Genomic DNA, 13,241 nt, shown 5'->3' on the forward strand with positions numbered 1-13,241 from the left:
TTTTCAATAATATTCAAAGAAAGTTATCAACCATTTCGTTTGTTGAATAGAAATAGGAAGAAATAGTCTTTATCAAGTTGATGAATTTCTCAAATACAAGCATGCTAAATTAACAGAAACATGTCAATAATTCATCATTCGAAACAAAACTAATGAAATAAACAACCACTCGGAGATTTAAGAAATAAAATCTCATTGGCACTTTCAACTAAACCAACATGCACTTGTTTTTGCCTAAATTTGGAAATTTTAAAAGACAAATTTTTTAAAAAGAAAGCCAAGACGAAACTATGGGAAATCATCACACTAGTGGTTCATCAATGTTTGCATCGGTGAATGATCGTCAAGATGTGATGAATCCGAGACAACGAAAACTTCAAGAACAACAATACGAAACTGACCAAGTTTCGAATGACGATGACGAAATGAACCAAGAATTGACTCGGATGGTCAAGGAACAGGAACAAGTCGATGAGAATGAAATTAAAAATGGTTTGCCATTTGGTGTAATTCTGTTAGGAAGTGCAGATTCAGGAAAGTGTAAGTTTGCAAATTCGAAACCTTTCTAATAATTTATTGGATGTAATTGGATGAATTTGAAATACATTTTCTAATAGCAACACTTTGGAATCGATGGAAACTACAAACTCAACCCTTGTCTCAATCAGAGAAGGTAGAATTTGCCAATTCCATCCTCACATATATTATTACATGTTTGAAACGATTACTTGATTTGGCAAAATCGACACTTTCCAAAGAAGATTATCAAAACTTGTATTCGAAACATGATTTCTCTATTGATTTGCTTTCTCAAATATCAGAATGTGGTTCAACTTTCGAATACTTATTTACGAATCCCATTTCAAAGACGAAAATGCAATCTCTGTGGATTGATCATGATTTTATTGCACATTTACCAGCTCTCTTTATGGAACCATGTATTCAAGAGTTGTATTTGAATCAATTTAAAGGTAAATCAGATTCGAATAATGATCATTCGAATCATCCTTACTTTCATTCGAATCAGATAGATGGCGAGGAAGGTATCGTCAATGAAATTCTATTAGGCAATTATCTGCACTACTTTTTACAAACACCTTCCTTCCTACAAGAATTATCCGAAACCTTTACACACTCTGCTGCCAACTCAATATTGAGAGATTATTCCACCTCTCCTTCAAGTGAATTGTTTTCGAAACCCATCCAATTAACTCTGAATGATATTCTCAAATCAAAGATTGTCACAACCTCAATCAACACTTTGAAATTTCAATTCTCTAAAAAATCAATCAGCACAAAAGTGATTAAAGTTATTGAGAAGAGAAAGAGAGGATTATCAGGAGCTGCTTTACCTAATTCTGGAGTAGTTGCTTCTCCATCAGGTAATTGTCCAAATAATGAATCGATTCAAGTTCATGGAAAATGTGGAAATGTTGCAATTCCAAAATTGGTTTTGAATACAGTTCCAAAGGAGGAAAAGAGCTTGCTGCCAAAAAGTGCTCGTGGTAATTCCATGACTCCTAGAAGTAATAGTGTGAATAGTAAGCCAGTTTCAGTTTCCATTACTGCAAATGATGAGAGTGTGCAAAATTCACCACCAAAGAAGACAACCACAAAGAAATTGGTCGAATCGTTGGTTAGAAAACGATCAGGAAGCAATAATAATGCGAATGCAGCAACAACTAGCACTTCAACAAACTCAAAGGGTCCCTATTTAGTCATCTCTCCTGCAAATTCACCTCGTTCCTCAATTGCAAGTGAGGGATCTTCGTTTAGTCCATTGCTGGGAACTTCTCCATCGTCCTCATCAATGGGTATGCCTTCTCCTAATTTCAATCAGCAATCAAGTGGAAATAATTCTGCCAACATGCAGAGTAGTTCAGGTTCGAGTGTTGTGAGGGCAATGCAAGAGAGTACATTCACTTTGGATTCATTTGAAAAGAAGAAATTACAAAAGTTTACAATACTAGATACTCCTGGAGTTATTTCTCAGAGAGATTTGGTCAGTATGACATTGAATGCATCAACTCGACCAACAGCAACATTTTCATTGAAGAGTGTAGTGTTTATGTGTTCATTGGCAGATTTTGATCTCACAACAATAGATGGAAAAGATGATAAAATTAAGAGATTGCATGACAGCTTGGCATTCTTTGAAAAGACACTTGTCATGTCAAATAATCTCAAAGAAATGAGAAGAATCCTTGTCTTTACTCATGTAGACGTTTTCGAGCATCGAATTCTCAATGAATTGACCTCCCCAAAGAAGAAACAATTACTGGAATTGTTGGGAATTGCTGTCAATGAAGATGATTTGGAAAATTGTGAACTTGTTCACTTGACCTTCAAACACATTGTCTCACTATTCGAAACTTTGGAAAAGAAGAATCCTCACAAGTACATTCTCGAATATTACGCCCTCAATATGATGGATACTAGAGATGTTTGCGAATTTACCTACCACCTCACCATGAGAGATGGTTACACTAAAAAGGATTATCCATCCATGACTTCAATTAATGTCTATTCTTCACCAATAGTTTCTGGATGTGAATACGAGGTCATTCAAAATATCCAAATGGTCAATTCATTCTATGATATTTCTCTAATGTTCCAATAAATTGGAATGAAAAGAAATTGATCTATATGTAATAGGAATAGGATGGCCTGTAAATAAAATTCCTGCCATTTAAACTTTGCAAAGATCTGAATTTAAAAGCTATTTCCATAAAATTCAACCATACTATTCCAAAAAAGTATTATTTTAAAATTTCCTTAATTTTGATTTTGGTGTTAAATCTTCCTCAATTTCAACATCTTCATCTTCTTGACTACCATCTTCTCTGCATCGTTTCAGAGTATCAGCAAACTCCTCTTCCCAAGAATCTACTATAGCATATTCATTATCTTTCAATTCTCTTGAAAGTTTGAGAAGTGTTCGATCCAACAGGAGTCTATCAGATGCACAATTAATACTACTTGGATTGTTCATTATAGCTGTCTTGACAATTTCGTAATCATCTTGTAAATCCTCGTGAGCCCAATCCAAAGAAGTTCCCGAATTAGAAACTGCTGCCATTACAATTTCCCTATCACACTTGAATTCATCTGATACAAACTGCAAATTTGGTCCATATCCTTGAACTGCACAAAGTGTCACCTCTCTATCACGTACATTTTCCGTATTGCTTTCTGAAAATAACCATGGACATTTGTTAACTACTTGTAATGCTATTTCCTTAGTAACAAATTGTGGGTCAATAAATTGGAAGGAAAATAGCGATTGATTGAGTGCTGCTTGGACAATTTCCTCATTCTGATAATATGCAAATTCCAAGGCAAGTCCATTTTCAGATACTGCTTTGAGAATAATATCAGGTCTATTTCTCAATCTATTATCGGCATATTGTAAAGCCAATCCACAATTAGAAACTGCTGTCACTACAATTTCATCATCATCTTGCAGCTCTCCTGAGGTGTATCCCAGTGCCATTCCATAATTACTCACAGCAGCTAACAATACATCTCCATCATTCCTTATTTCCCTATGAGTGTAGCAAATAATCTCTCCATTCTCTTTAGCCAAATTCAATATGAAACTCTTAAAATCGGTTTTATCTGAGTGCACAAAGGCATACTGAATAGCTTCTGGGTTATTTCTAATTGCCTCTGCTATTATCTCATCATCAACAAGATCAATATTAGCATACTCCAAAGATTCTCCATTATTTTGAACAGCTTGGAGTATCATTTCTCTTGTTTGATTTTCATCATTAATTAAACACAGCGCATTTCCATCATATTCTATTAATTTTTCAGACTCTTCGACAGGAAATCCTTCAACATTAATACTATCAACTATTTCTCCAGAGTATTTCACAGACAACTTGGTTAATTCGATAATTTCAGAAAGAGACAAATCGTTAACATGTTGCAAATAGTATTGAGAATATGGATGAACTTTCATGACTTCAACAAGAATTTCCTTTCCAATACAATTGCCCATAGTATCGTGACATAATCCAAGGTACAGAGCTACCTTATTACCCACTTGTCTATCTGTCACTGCTGTTGTAGTCTTAACGAATGGATTGTCATTAGCTCCCAGGATTACAATTGCATCACTTGTAACTTCTGAACCAAGATATTCCAAAGCCATGCCATTACTTTTAACTGCTTCTGTTGTAATTACCGTGTCCCAACATCCATTATTTTCAAAGACCTTAATGGCCATTCCATCCTCTTTAACAGCTTCCAATATTAAATCTTTTGTAATATATCTCCAATCCATATCCAAAATTAACATTCCATTCTGCTGAACTGCTCTTTTCCTCACTTTATGATGATTCTGTAATCGTTGACTTGCTTTTAAATAAAAATCTCCGTGAAAATCAATATATTTTAGCATGACTTCCATATCATCACACAGTTTTTCTTCCATTTCCTCATCATTACACTGTTCAATCAGCAATTCCAAAGTAGAAGCATTTAACCCAGCCAAAGACAATGCATCAATCCGAAGCTTTTGATATTTTACTTGTCGTTCGCGAGAATTTTTCATAAATTTTCGGAGGAAATTGTAGGCTTGGCTGATGTGTTGATTCCCAGCATCAAAATCGATGAGATGAATGGAACAAGAAATTTCAGACATTTTTTTTTAAAAAATTAAAAATTTACAATTTTATTTAATAATGTGAACTAAAGGTTTACAATATTGAAAATTTGAAAGAGATGGAATTCTTAAAGGGGAAGATTGAAGAAATTGTTAATGCACACGAGGCGAACCATTCTTTCTAATAATACTCGAAACTAAACTACCTCGGACGCTCAAATTTCATCTATCGCACATTTGTCGGTCATATTAGTAAACATTCCAGTTTAATAAATTCGCAATTTTAAGAAAATTTCAAAAAACAAAATCAAAAAAAAATTCAAAAAACGTTGAACAAAGGAAGAATTTTTCAATCTCTTCAAAATATTCATCATCATCATCAATTAAATAATAATAATAATTTTATTCATTCCGATCATCATTATCATCATGTTTGTCGCAGTTACAGGAGCTTCAGGATATATTGCCGGACATATTGTTAAACAATTATTGGAAAATGGACATAGAGTGAGAGGTGTTGTCAGAGATTTATCAAACAAGAGCAAGTATGATTATTTGGAAAAGTTTGCAAACTTGGAAAATCAATTGGAATTTGTGCAAGTCAATGATCAAAATTATGAGAATGCATTTGTTGGAGTGGATGCTGTGATTCATACTGCTACTCCTTATATTTACACTGCTAAGGATCCACAGAAGGAGATTGTAGAACCAGCTGTCAATTTGACAAGAGGTGTGATTGAGGCTGCTCTTAAGAATCAAGTGAAGAGAGTTGTGATTACTTCTTCTGGAGGTGCAATTTTCAGTTTCCCAGTTCCACAAGGAAAGATCTTTACTAGCAATGATTGGAATCTTCAAAGTAATCTCACTAATAATCCATATTTCTATTCCAAGAGATTGGCTGAAGAGGAAGCTTGGAGATTATATAAGGAAAATTCTGACAAGATTGAAATTGTTGTTGTGAATCCAGTTTATGTTTTGGGACCAACTTTGAATCCATTTATCAATACCAGTGTTGAAAATTTGAAAAAGTACTTGTTGGGTGAACATGAAACAGTTCAAGTTGGAGGAATTGCAATTGTTGATGTGAGAAATGTAGCAACAGCTCATGTATTGGCAGTGGAAAAGAAGGAAGCTGCTGGAAAGAGATTAATCTGTAGTGGACAAGTTTGTAATTGGTCCGATATTCCAAAAACTCTCAAACAACAATTCCCTCAATATGCTGTAAGCAAGTACACTGAATTCCCAGAAGCTACTACATATGGAATGGATACTCAACCACTCAAAGATTTGGGACTTGTTGAATATTATTCATTTGAGCAAACTATTAGGGATACTGTTGAATCTCTATTGGAACATAATTTGATCGAAAAGTTGTAAAATAGATAAAATTAAATAATAGTTAATAACATGTTAACCACTATTTTATTGAGGAATTGAATTTGACTTGGTAGTGACGAATCTTTATAACCCAGTAAATTCTAAACAATGTTTTTCTGGTTTGAATTTATATCCAGCTTCCTCAGTATGATAAATAGTGTACTTTCCAAAAATATCATAATCAAAAATGGGTGTTACTTTGAGTTTCGAATAGATTGCTTCTGGGAGAAAATTAGTTTTCATACCAATTCCACATAGTTCACACTGGAAGAGATATTTGAATTTCTCATCTCCTTTGATACTGCTTCTTGAGATACGAAAGTGTGAACATTCAGTTTGTTTCTTCTGGATTAGTACTTTGTTTTTAAACTTTGAAAGTTCACGTTCGAGGAAGAATCTTGCATGATGCATTCGATTTTCTTCTTGAACTTCGTTTTCCTTCTGCAAACATAATAATTGATTGTGAATATTCTGAAAATTACTTTACAATTATTGTAATCTTTCAAAGGTCTTTCCTTTTCTTGAAGAGCTTTCTTCTTAGCCATATGAGGTGACATCAGAGTATCAGAAACACTCTTGAAAAAAATCTCCTTATCAATTCCAGAAATAATCTTGAATTTCATCTCTCGGTCAACCAGATTAAAAAATCCATTACAATCTCTTTTCAATAATTTTACAAAAAATTCATTCTTGTGAATTCGTGCTGATACAACTTTGAAATTGATTTATTCAATTTGAATATTTCTAAGTAATTCTTGAATTTGATAAACTTTTGTAAATTGATAACAAGGCAACGATTGGAAATATTTAATTTCCTTTACAATATCATACATTGATTCTCTCTTCATCCAATTAATAAATTCAATTGAATTTGGTCCAATTACAAAATCATTTTGATTTTCTTCCACTAGAAATAAATCTCTTAAATGAAGTCTGACGTATGGAATGATTGATGTGTTTTCCTCAGATGATTCTTTGAGTGTTTGTCTGTATTCTTGGTAATTTGATTCTTCAGACATGAGTTGTTGGAATTTCATCTTGTTTGCTTGTTCTGATTGATTAATTTTTAAGGTTTTGACCTCGCCATATTCGAAAGCATTTAGGATAGCTTTGAGTGTGTTGAAATTATTCAATTTTTTCAAATGTTCACAAATTGAAATGCATCTCTTGATTGGATTTTTAGATTTTGGTTTACAAATTGAAAAACTAATCCATTTGGTGACATTTTCAAAATGAATTAACAATTTGTTGATATTTGGACATCTGTGTTTGAATTTCAAACGTTTCCATCCGAAACTCATTAATTCTTCCAATCCAATAGCGACAAACAAGTCATATTCATAAAGTGTTAATTGTCTTGCAATTTCCTCCTCATCTATATCATCCAATGAAAGAGTTTCACAGAAAATCTTTTGCATTGGCACTTTAGGTTCAATATAATTGACATTGACACTCGATGGATTTTTCTTTTCAGTGGATTGACCTTGTTCAATGTGTTGTAAAATATCCTTTCTCAATTTGATGAATTTAGGTGAGGAATTATTATGATTTTCATGGTTCAATAACTTTTGCACCTTGGCAATCATGTTATTGGTGAAATGTTGCGAATGTTGTTCCATCCAATAGTGCAAGAATTTGAGAATTCCTGCCTGAATATTATTTTTCGATTCTTGTGAATGATTCTTTGGCAAATTTTTGCATTTCTGAATGAGACGATTCAGAACAGTTTCGGCTGAAATCAGAGACAAGTAAGTATGAAGGAAAACATCCACAAATAGTGAACTCTGTTGATCTGTTGTTAAGGAGGTCAACTTTTCAAGAATTCTATTCAAAGTACCAGCTTGGAATTGTTCATATTTCTTAACTGGATCCACGTGGACAATTTCATTCTGACCTCCAACAATTTCCTTCCACTTACTCAAATTCTCCTTTTCAGATTCTGTCACATGTCCATATTCATTAATTCCCAAATCATTCAAACTTTCTTCCAATGCCTTCATAATTGAATTCTTATTCTTTTGTACATTGGCCGAATGTTGAAACTTGTCGAAAATGACCAAATCATGCAAACGTTCAGTTTTCTTCACTGCTTCCTTTGCCAATCCATGCAATAAACTCTGTTGAACATCAATATCCAAATACTTTCGTTTAGTTTCCTTTTCCAATTCTGAAATAGTCCTCTTCAATCCTTCAAATCTCAAATGTTGCATCAAAATATTCAAAACAACATCTTCTGTTAAATTTTCTCTTACTTGTTTCTGACCTGCATTGTAAACTTCGCCAAATGAAATTGTTCTCCATAATGGATAGATTCTTTCTTGTAATTCTTGAATGACTGGATATTTCTCGAGAATTCTGTTTCTCCATTTGGATTTATCTTCTGAATTTGATTTGGATGAGTCTTCGGATGGAGGAATAGTTTCGGTTGGAATAGTTTCAAGTGGTGGATTCGTTTCTGATTTTGAACTTTCTGGAATTGCTTCAGGTTGTGATTCTTCTAAAGAAGCAGAAACTGGAAGTGAAGATGGAGAAATCAATGTGGAATTCAACAATGGACGAAACTCTTCAACATTCCAATGATCTTCATAAACATATCCTAAACTATTTTCGAATAATTTAACCGAATTGTATGGTTTCACCGAATCTTTCAAATTTTCTACATTCTCCACCACATTCTTCTTTGTAAATCCAATTCGAATAGGAATTTTGTCTTGAGAATTAAAATTTTCCTTTACAATTTTCACATTTTCCAAAATTTCCAATTCCATTTCTGATCTTTCGAGTTTTGAATTATTTCCAGAACTGGACAAACTTGATCTCAACTTGAAAAGATTACTTCCAGGAGGTATTGGCAGTTGTGCATTAAAAGTTGGTGCCATATTTTGTTGGTAATGATGTAAACTTTGTTGTTGGAAAGTGGACGAAAGTGGAATTTGATGAGGAGGTGAAGAACTTGAAGCGACTTGTTGATTGTTACGTGGAGAAATGTTTCTCGGTGAATTGTTATTAGAATTATTGTGTAGGAGAATGTTGGTATGATAATTAGAAAGTGAGATGATGAAGGACTGTTATTCGAATGTGTTGAAGAGGATCGGGAGCGATTATTATGAATAGGTGGAGTGCCAGAAATATTGGAAACTTGTTGTTGATGACTAGAATGATGATGATAGGTATTAGAATAACTATTAGAATTATTATTCGAAACCATTCGTATTGGATAATTCAAGGTATAAACCAATCGATGAGGTTCAACATCCACATAATCATAAACTCCATCACTGTACAATGTCTGTGATGTTTCTTCTTGACTTGTCTCAACATCAATTGCAGTGCTTGTCATCTTTTTTTTATTATTCGAATCTTACGGGGTAATTTGGTTCACTCCGTCGTGTGGCTATTAATAATTATAACCAACTTCTCAGATAGGCATGCCGAAATCATTTCATTCTTGATTTGGAGCGAATGACATTGTTCTTTGTAATTTTTGAAAACTTTCGAATAGTTGGTTTTTACACAGTTTCTAATGGAGAGTTTGACCTTTTGAAATCTTCCACTCTGCCTTCATCTGCTCCTTCACTGCTGAAACTGTGGTGGCTTGTTTCATCATCGTCATCGTTATCGAATGCATTTCTTGGAGATTCAAGTTTCGAATTATTTCCAGAATCATCCATTGCTTGATTTCCAAATGAAGAAATTGAAGAAACATTCTTCTTGATATAATTATATTCCAAAACATCCTTTCCATTCAAAATAATAACTGGTTTCTCAATTACTTGTTCCTTTCCAACAGTTGACTTATTCGAAACTGTTTCTTCTTTAAATTTAAAGTATGAATATAAGAATGTTCCAACTAATGCAATAGAAAGTCCAATCAAGGTATGAATTGATAAATCCTTCTCATTTCCAAAGAGGAAATATCCACCAATGAGAACTGAAACTGTTTTTGCGTGACCTAAAACTTGAAAACTTTACAATTTTTGTAAGTGAAAAGAAATACTGAAATACTTACGTAAGTGGAGAGAGTTTACCAATAACTAGGTAACCTGAAACATTTACGAAAAATGCTGCAAATCCTGAAGCTAAAACTGCCAACTGTCAATTTAGGTAAATTTACAAAAATGGAAAATGACAAAAACTTACAAAGAATGATGAATTTCCATTAAATAAATTAACACTATATGCAATGGAATCTAATCCATCAACTGGAATGGATGCTAATGCCATCAAAATTGAAGAAAACAATGAATGGTTCAGTAACAATTCGAAACCATTCATCTTGTACTTTTTACAGAAATAATTAATACACTATTTTGAGAACCAAATCAATATTAAGCACATAATCAATCCATTAAATCATTTCTTGACTACTTACAATTTGAGAAGTTGCTCCTGTCAAGATTGCAAACAGACAAATGACACTTCCAAACCAATTTAACATGATATCAAATCCAATCACCAACATCATACCCAAAACAATCAAAACCAAAGATCCAACAATTTTCTTTTCCATTTTCATGTTAAAATAAAAGAAATTAATTGCAATCAAACATGGAATGACCATTAATTTGGAAAGTTGATAGACGGAAATGGAATTGTGGATTAAACTCAAGTTTCCGAAAAGGAGAGCGGAAGAAACACTCAAACTGAAGAGAATGCCATCGGTTAAGGACATGAATTTACATTCGAATACTGAGAATATTTCAGTTTCTGAATCATTATTCGAAATATGGTTTTCTTCTTTGGAAATTATTATGGGTAATACGGTTTCTTCTTCCTTATTCACTGCCTGTTGTTTCTCACTCAGAGTTTCTTTGAGTGGATTCTTGAATAAATTATTCAAGACATACAAAATATACGAAACTATGAAACAAGTAATGAAATGGAATGCCATTAGAAGAGTTCCCGCAACTTTCTTATCATTGTAAATGTACTTGTTGATGAATATGATGGAAACACTGCTTGCATATGAAAAGAGCAAGTATCCTAGTTGTTGCATAATAATGCCAAATGTCATTTTGTTTTGTTTTTTTTGAAAATGCCGAAAGGAAGTGATATCTAATGGGTAACAATAACAGCAACGTTTCATAACATTTAACACTGTCGGTCTATTTTAGTCCAATTCCCTTTAGTTGTCCTCTTCATTCAATTTGGAAAGTTATTCGAAAGTAGTCGTTGAAATTGATAGCACTAATGCGACCAAGTTTCTAATTGGCTGTTTCAAATTCCTCTTGATAATTTATTGTTGTTGTTTCTTAGTAAGTTTAGTTAAAGCATCCTTCCATTCATTTCCCATCTCCTTTTCACAATTAGGAACACATGCAGTGACAAGCCTGAATTCAATTTGATGATTAGGTGACTTTCCTTCAAGAATATCTCTATCATTCTCCCATGTGAATAGGCAAGTTCCTGCAAATTCAGCAAATGGATTCAATTCCACAATTTTCACTTGTTTTTCTCCATTCCTATCTTGGACAATAATAATGTCGACAATGAAATTGGAAACTTGAATAGCTGGATTATTGATAATGTCCTTTTCCAAAAAGTTTCTCATTAATTGTTGAAGATCTTCCTTTTGTTTGATGAGTTGTGGAAAGTAAACAAAAGGATTGTATTGAGTAATGCCTGTCAATTTCTTATTACAAATAAATGCTCTAAATTCGTGAGCTACATCAAATGTACACCACTATTTCCATTCATAATTTATAAAATTGATTGTGATAATTAGTTCAATATAATTGGATTAAAAGATATTAATTATAATAACATACCTCTCTGAGAATTAATTCATTCGTTTTAGTTGCATCTCCATAAACACCACTAGCAATCTTGTTCAACTCCTGTTGTGCTCTCTCAGATTCCACCAATAATTGAACTGCATCCATTCCATTATTCAATTTGAGAGCAGAAGTTGAAGCCTTATACAAGGCATAGACATTTCTATTCATTTGCTCTTTAAAATCGATATTCATCTCCTTCTCCAATTTCAACAGCTCATTATAATGTTTCCACACAAGAGAAATAAATCCCAATCGATTGGTGGCAGCATCCTTTGGACTCATAGTTGCCATTCTACAGAAGAATCCATCCTCTCTATTTGGCAAATCAACTGCACACTCATCCACTCTCTTGCACAAATTCAACAAGATCCCCCTTCTCTCATTCAACTCATGATCATCAGTATTGACATTCTTCCACTCCTCATATTGAATAACATTGTCCTCCGAATTGGCTTGTTCCGTATCTTGAGTTCTTCTGAAATTTGAAGAGAAATCCTGAAATTCAGCAATCAAAGCCTTTGCTTCTTCAACACTAATCTTCAAGCTCACCGATTGGAAGGTAAATTGTTTAATGGCTTGATAGTAGTGATCAAAGGAAGTCTCCGATAAAAGCCTATTGTAGTCATCATCAGTTTCGCAATAGACTTTTACTTTATGATTGGCTGTATGTTGTTGTTGTTGTTGGGTAGTAGGAGTAGACTTTAAGGAAACTCCCTTGACAATATCTTGTAGGAAACTCATGATGATTTGGTGTTGATAATATTTAAATTAAAGTGTTGTTGATGGTGAAGAAAGAATAATATATTGTTTAATATATAGTACAGGTAATAATAATAATACAATGTTTTTTTACGGTTGTGTTGTTTGATGTTGAATACAGGCGAAGAAATACTAGTTTCAAATCTCTTCTGTGGCTCTTCAATGAACTACGAACTCTTCATAATGTCTTCCAAGTTCATCACTGAATAATTTTTTAAATATTAATTTTCAAAATTATTTAAATTGGATTGTGGTGATGGTATTCAATATCGAGGAAATGAAATTAAATCTATTTACACAATTACTCCAATAATATTCTCAATAGTTGGCACTCCACTTCCTGAGACATGAATTTTAACTTGTTTTGTATCAAAATCAACATCCAAAGAACCACCGGCCCAGAAATTCATAAAAGCATTAAAAGCCTTCACTGTTCCCTGATCCTCTCTCGTTCTCATAATCGAGCCAGTGTAGGCCGTTCTTGTATTGGTGGTATTTGGAGTCTTTTGTGGAGTAATAATTCTCTTGGTGCTTTGATAATTGTCGGGAATGATCTGCACAGTTCGATCTTGTCGAACAATAATGGTGCTGCTCGGATCAAGATCTAGTTGATTATTGGCAGAGAATTGAGTAAAGTTTACTCTAAAGGAATGAACAGTAGGTGATGTCGAAGTATTGCTCATGATGATGATGAACTTGTTTTTTTGATTAAGATA

General features: G+C 33.3%; 7 protein-coding genes across 7 annotated transcripts; 2 read left to right on the forward strand and 5 right to left on the reverse strand.

Moving 5' to 3' along the window:
* Window positions 1–290: 290 nt before the first annotated feature.
* Window positions 291–2,620, forward strand: NAEGRDRAFT_62161 (uncharacterized protein; the record flags this gene model as incomplete). The annotated part of the gene is made up of 2 exons (XM_002682162.1): window positions 291–540; window positions 618–2,620. The coding sequence occupies 2 exons, from the start codon at window positions 291–293 to the stop codon at window positions 2,618–2,620; spliced, it is 2,253 nt and encodes a 750-aa protein (XP_002682208.1).
* A 144-nt stretch (window positions 2,621–2,764) lies between these two features.
* NAEGRDRAFT_62162 (uncharacterized protein) lies at window positions 2,765–4,651 on the reverse strand (the record flags this gene model as incomplete). The annotated part of the gene is made up of 1 exon (XM_002682346.1): window positions 2,765–4,651. The coding sequence occupies one exon, from the start codon at window positions 4,649–4,651 to the stop codon at window positions 2,765–2,767; it is 1,887 nt and encodes a 628-aa protein (XP_002682392.1).
* A 390-nt stretch (window positions 4,652–5,041) lies between these two features.
* On the forward strand, window positions 5,042–5,989 carry NAEGRDRAFT_45618 (uncharacterized protein; the record flags this gene model as incomplete). Its single annotated transcript, XM_002682163.1, has 1 exon — window positions 5,042–5,989. The coding sequence occupies one exon, from the start codon at window positions 5,042–5,044 to the stop codon at window positions 5,987–5,989; it is 948 nt and encodes a 315-aa protein (XP_002682209.1).
* Window positions 5,990–6,714: 725 nt separating this feature from the next.
* Window positions 6,715–8,868, reverse strand: NAEGRDRAFT_62164 (rasGEF domain-containing protein; the record flags this gene model as incomplete). Its single annotated transcript, XM_002682347.1, has 1 exon — window positions 6,715–8,868. One exon carries the CDS (start codon window positions 8,866–8,868, stop codon window positions 6,715–6,717), a length of 2,154 nt encoding a protein of 717 aa, XP_002682393.1.
* Window positions 8,869–9,498: 630 nt separating this feature from the next.
* On the reverse strand, window positions 9,499–11,003 carry NAEGRDRAFT_62165 (uncharacterized protein; the record flags this gene model as incomplete). Its single annotated transcript, XM_002682348.1, has 4 exons — window positions 9,499–9,955; window positions 9,999–10,081; window positions 10,130–10,294; window positions 10,362–11,003. 4 exons carry the CDS (start codon window positions 11,001–11,003, stop codon window positions 9,499–9,501), a joined length of 1,347 nt encoding a protein of 448 aa, XP_002682394.1.
* A 222-nt stretch (window positions 11,004–11,225) lies between these two features.
* Window positions 11,226–12,507, reverse strand: NAEGRDRAFT_62166 (uncharacterized protein; the record flags this gene model as incomplete). The annotated part of the gene is made up of 2 exons (XM_002682349.1): window positions 11,226–11,672; window positions 11,758–12,507. The coding sequence occupies 2 exons, from the start codon at window positions 12,505–12,507 to the stop codon at window positions 11,226–11,228; spliced, it is 1,197 nt and encodes a 398-aa protein (XP_002682395.1).
* A 311-nt stretch (window positions 12,508–12,818) lies between these two features.
* Window positions 12,819–13,208, reverse strand: NAEGRDRAFT_62167 (uncharacterized protein; the record flags this gene model as incomplete). The annotated part of the gene is made up of 1 exon (XM_002682350.1): window positions 12,819–13,208. The coding sequence occupies one exon, from the start codon at window positions 13,206–13,208 to the stop codon at window positions 12,819–12,821; it is 390 nt and encodes a 129-aa protein (XP_002682396.1).
* Window positions 13,209–13,241: the final 33 nt, after the last annotated feature.

This window comes from Naegleria gruberi (genome assembly GCF_000004985.1).
Source record: "Naegleria gruberi genomic scaffold NAEGRscaffold_3, whole genome shotgun sequence".
In the NCBI taxonomy this organism is placed as follows: domain Eukaryota; phylum Heterolobosea; class Eutetramitea; order Acrasida; family Naegleriidae; genus Naegleria; species Naegleria gruberi.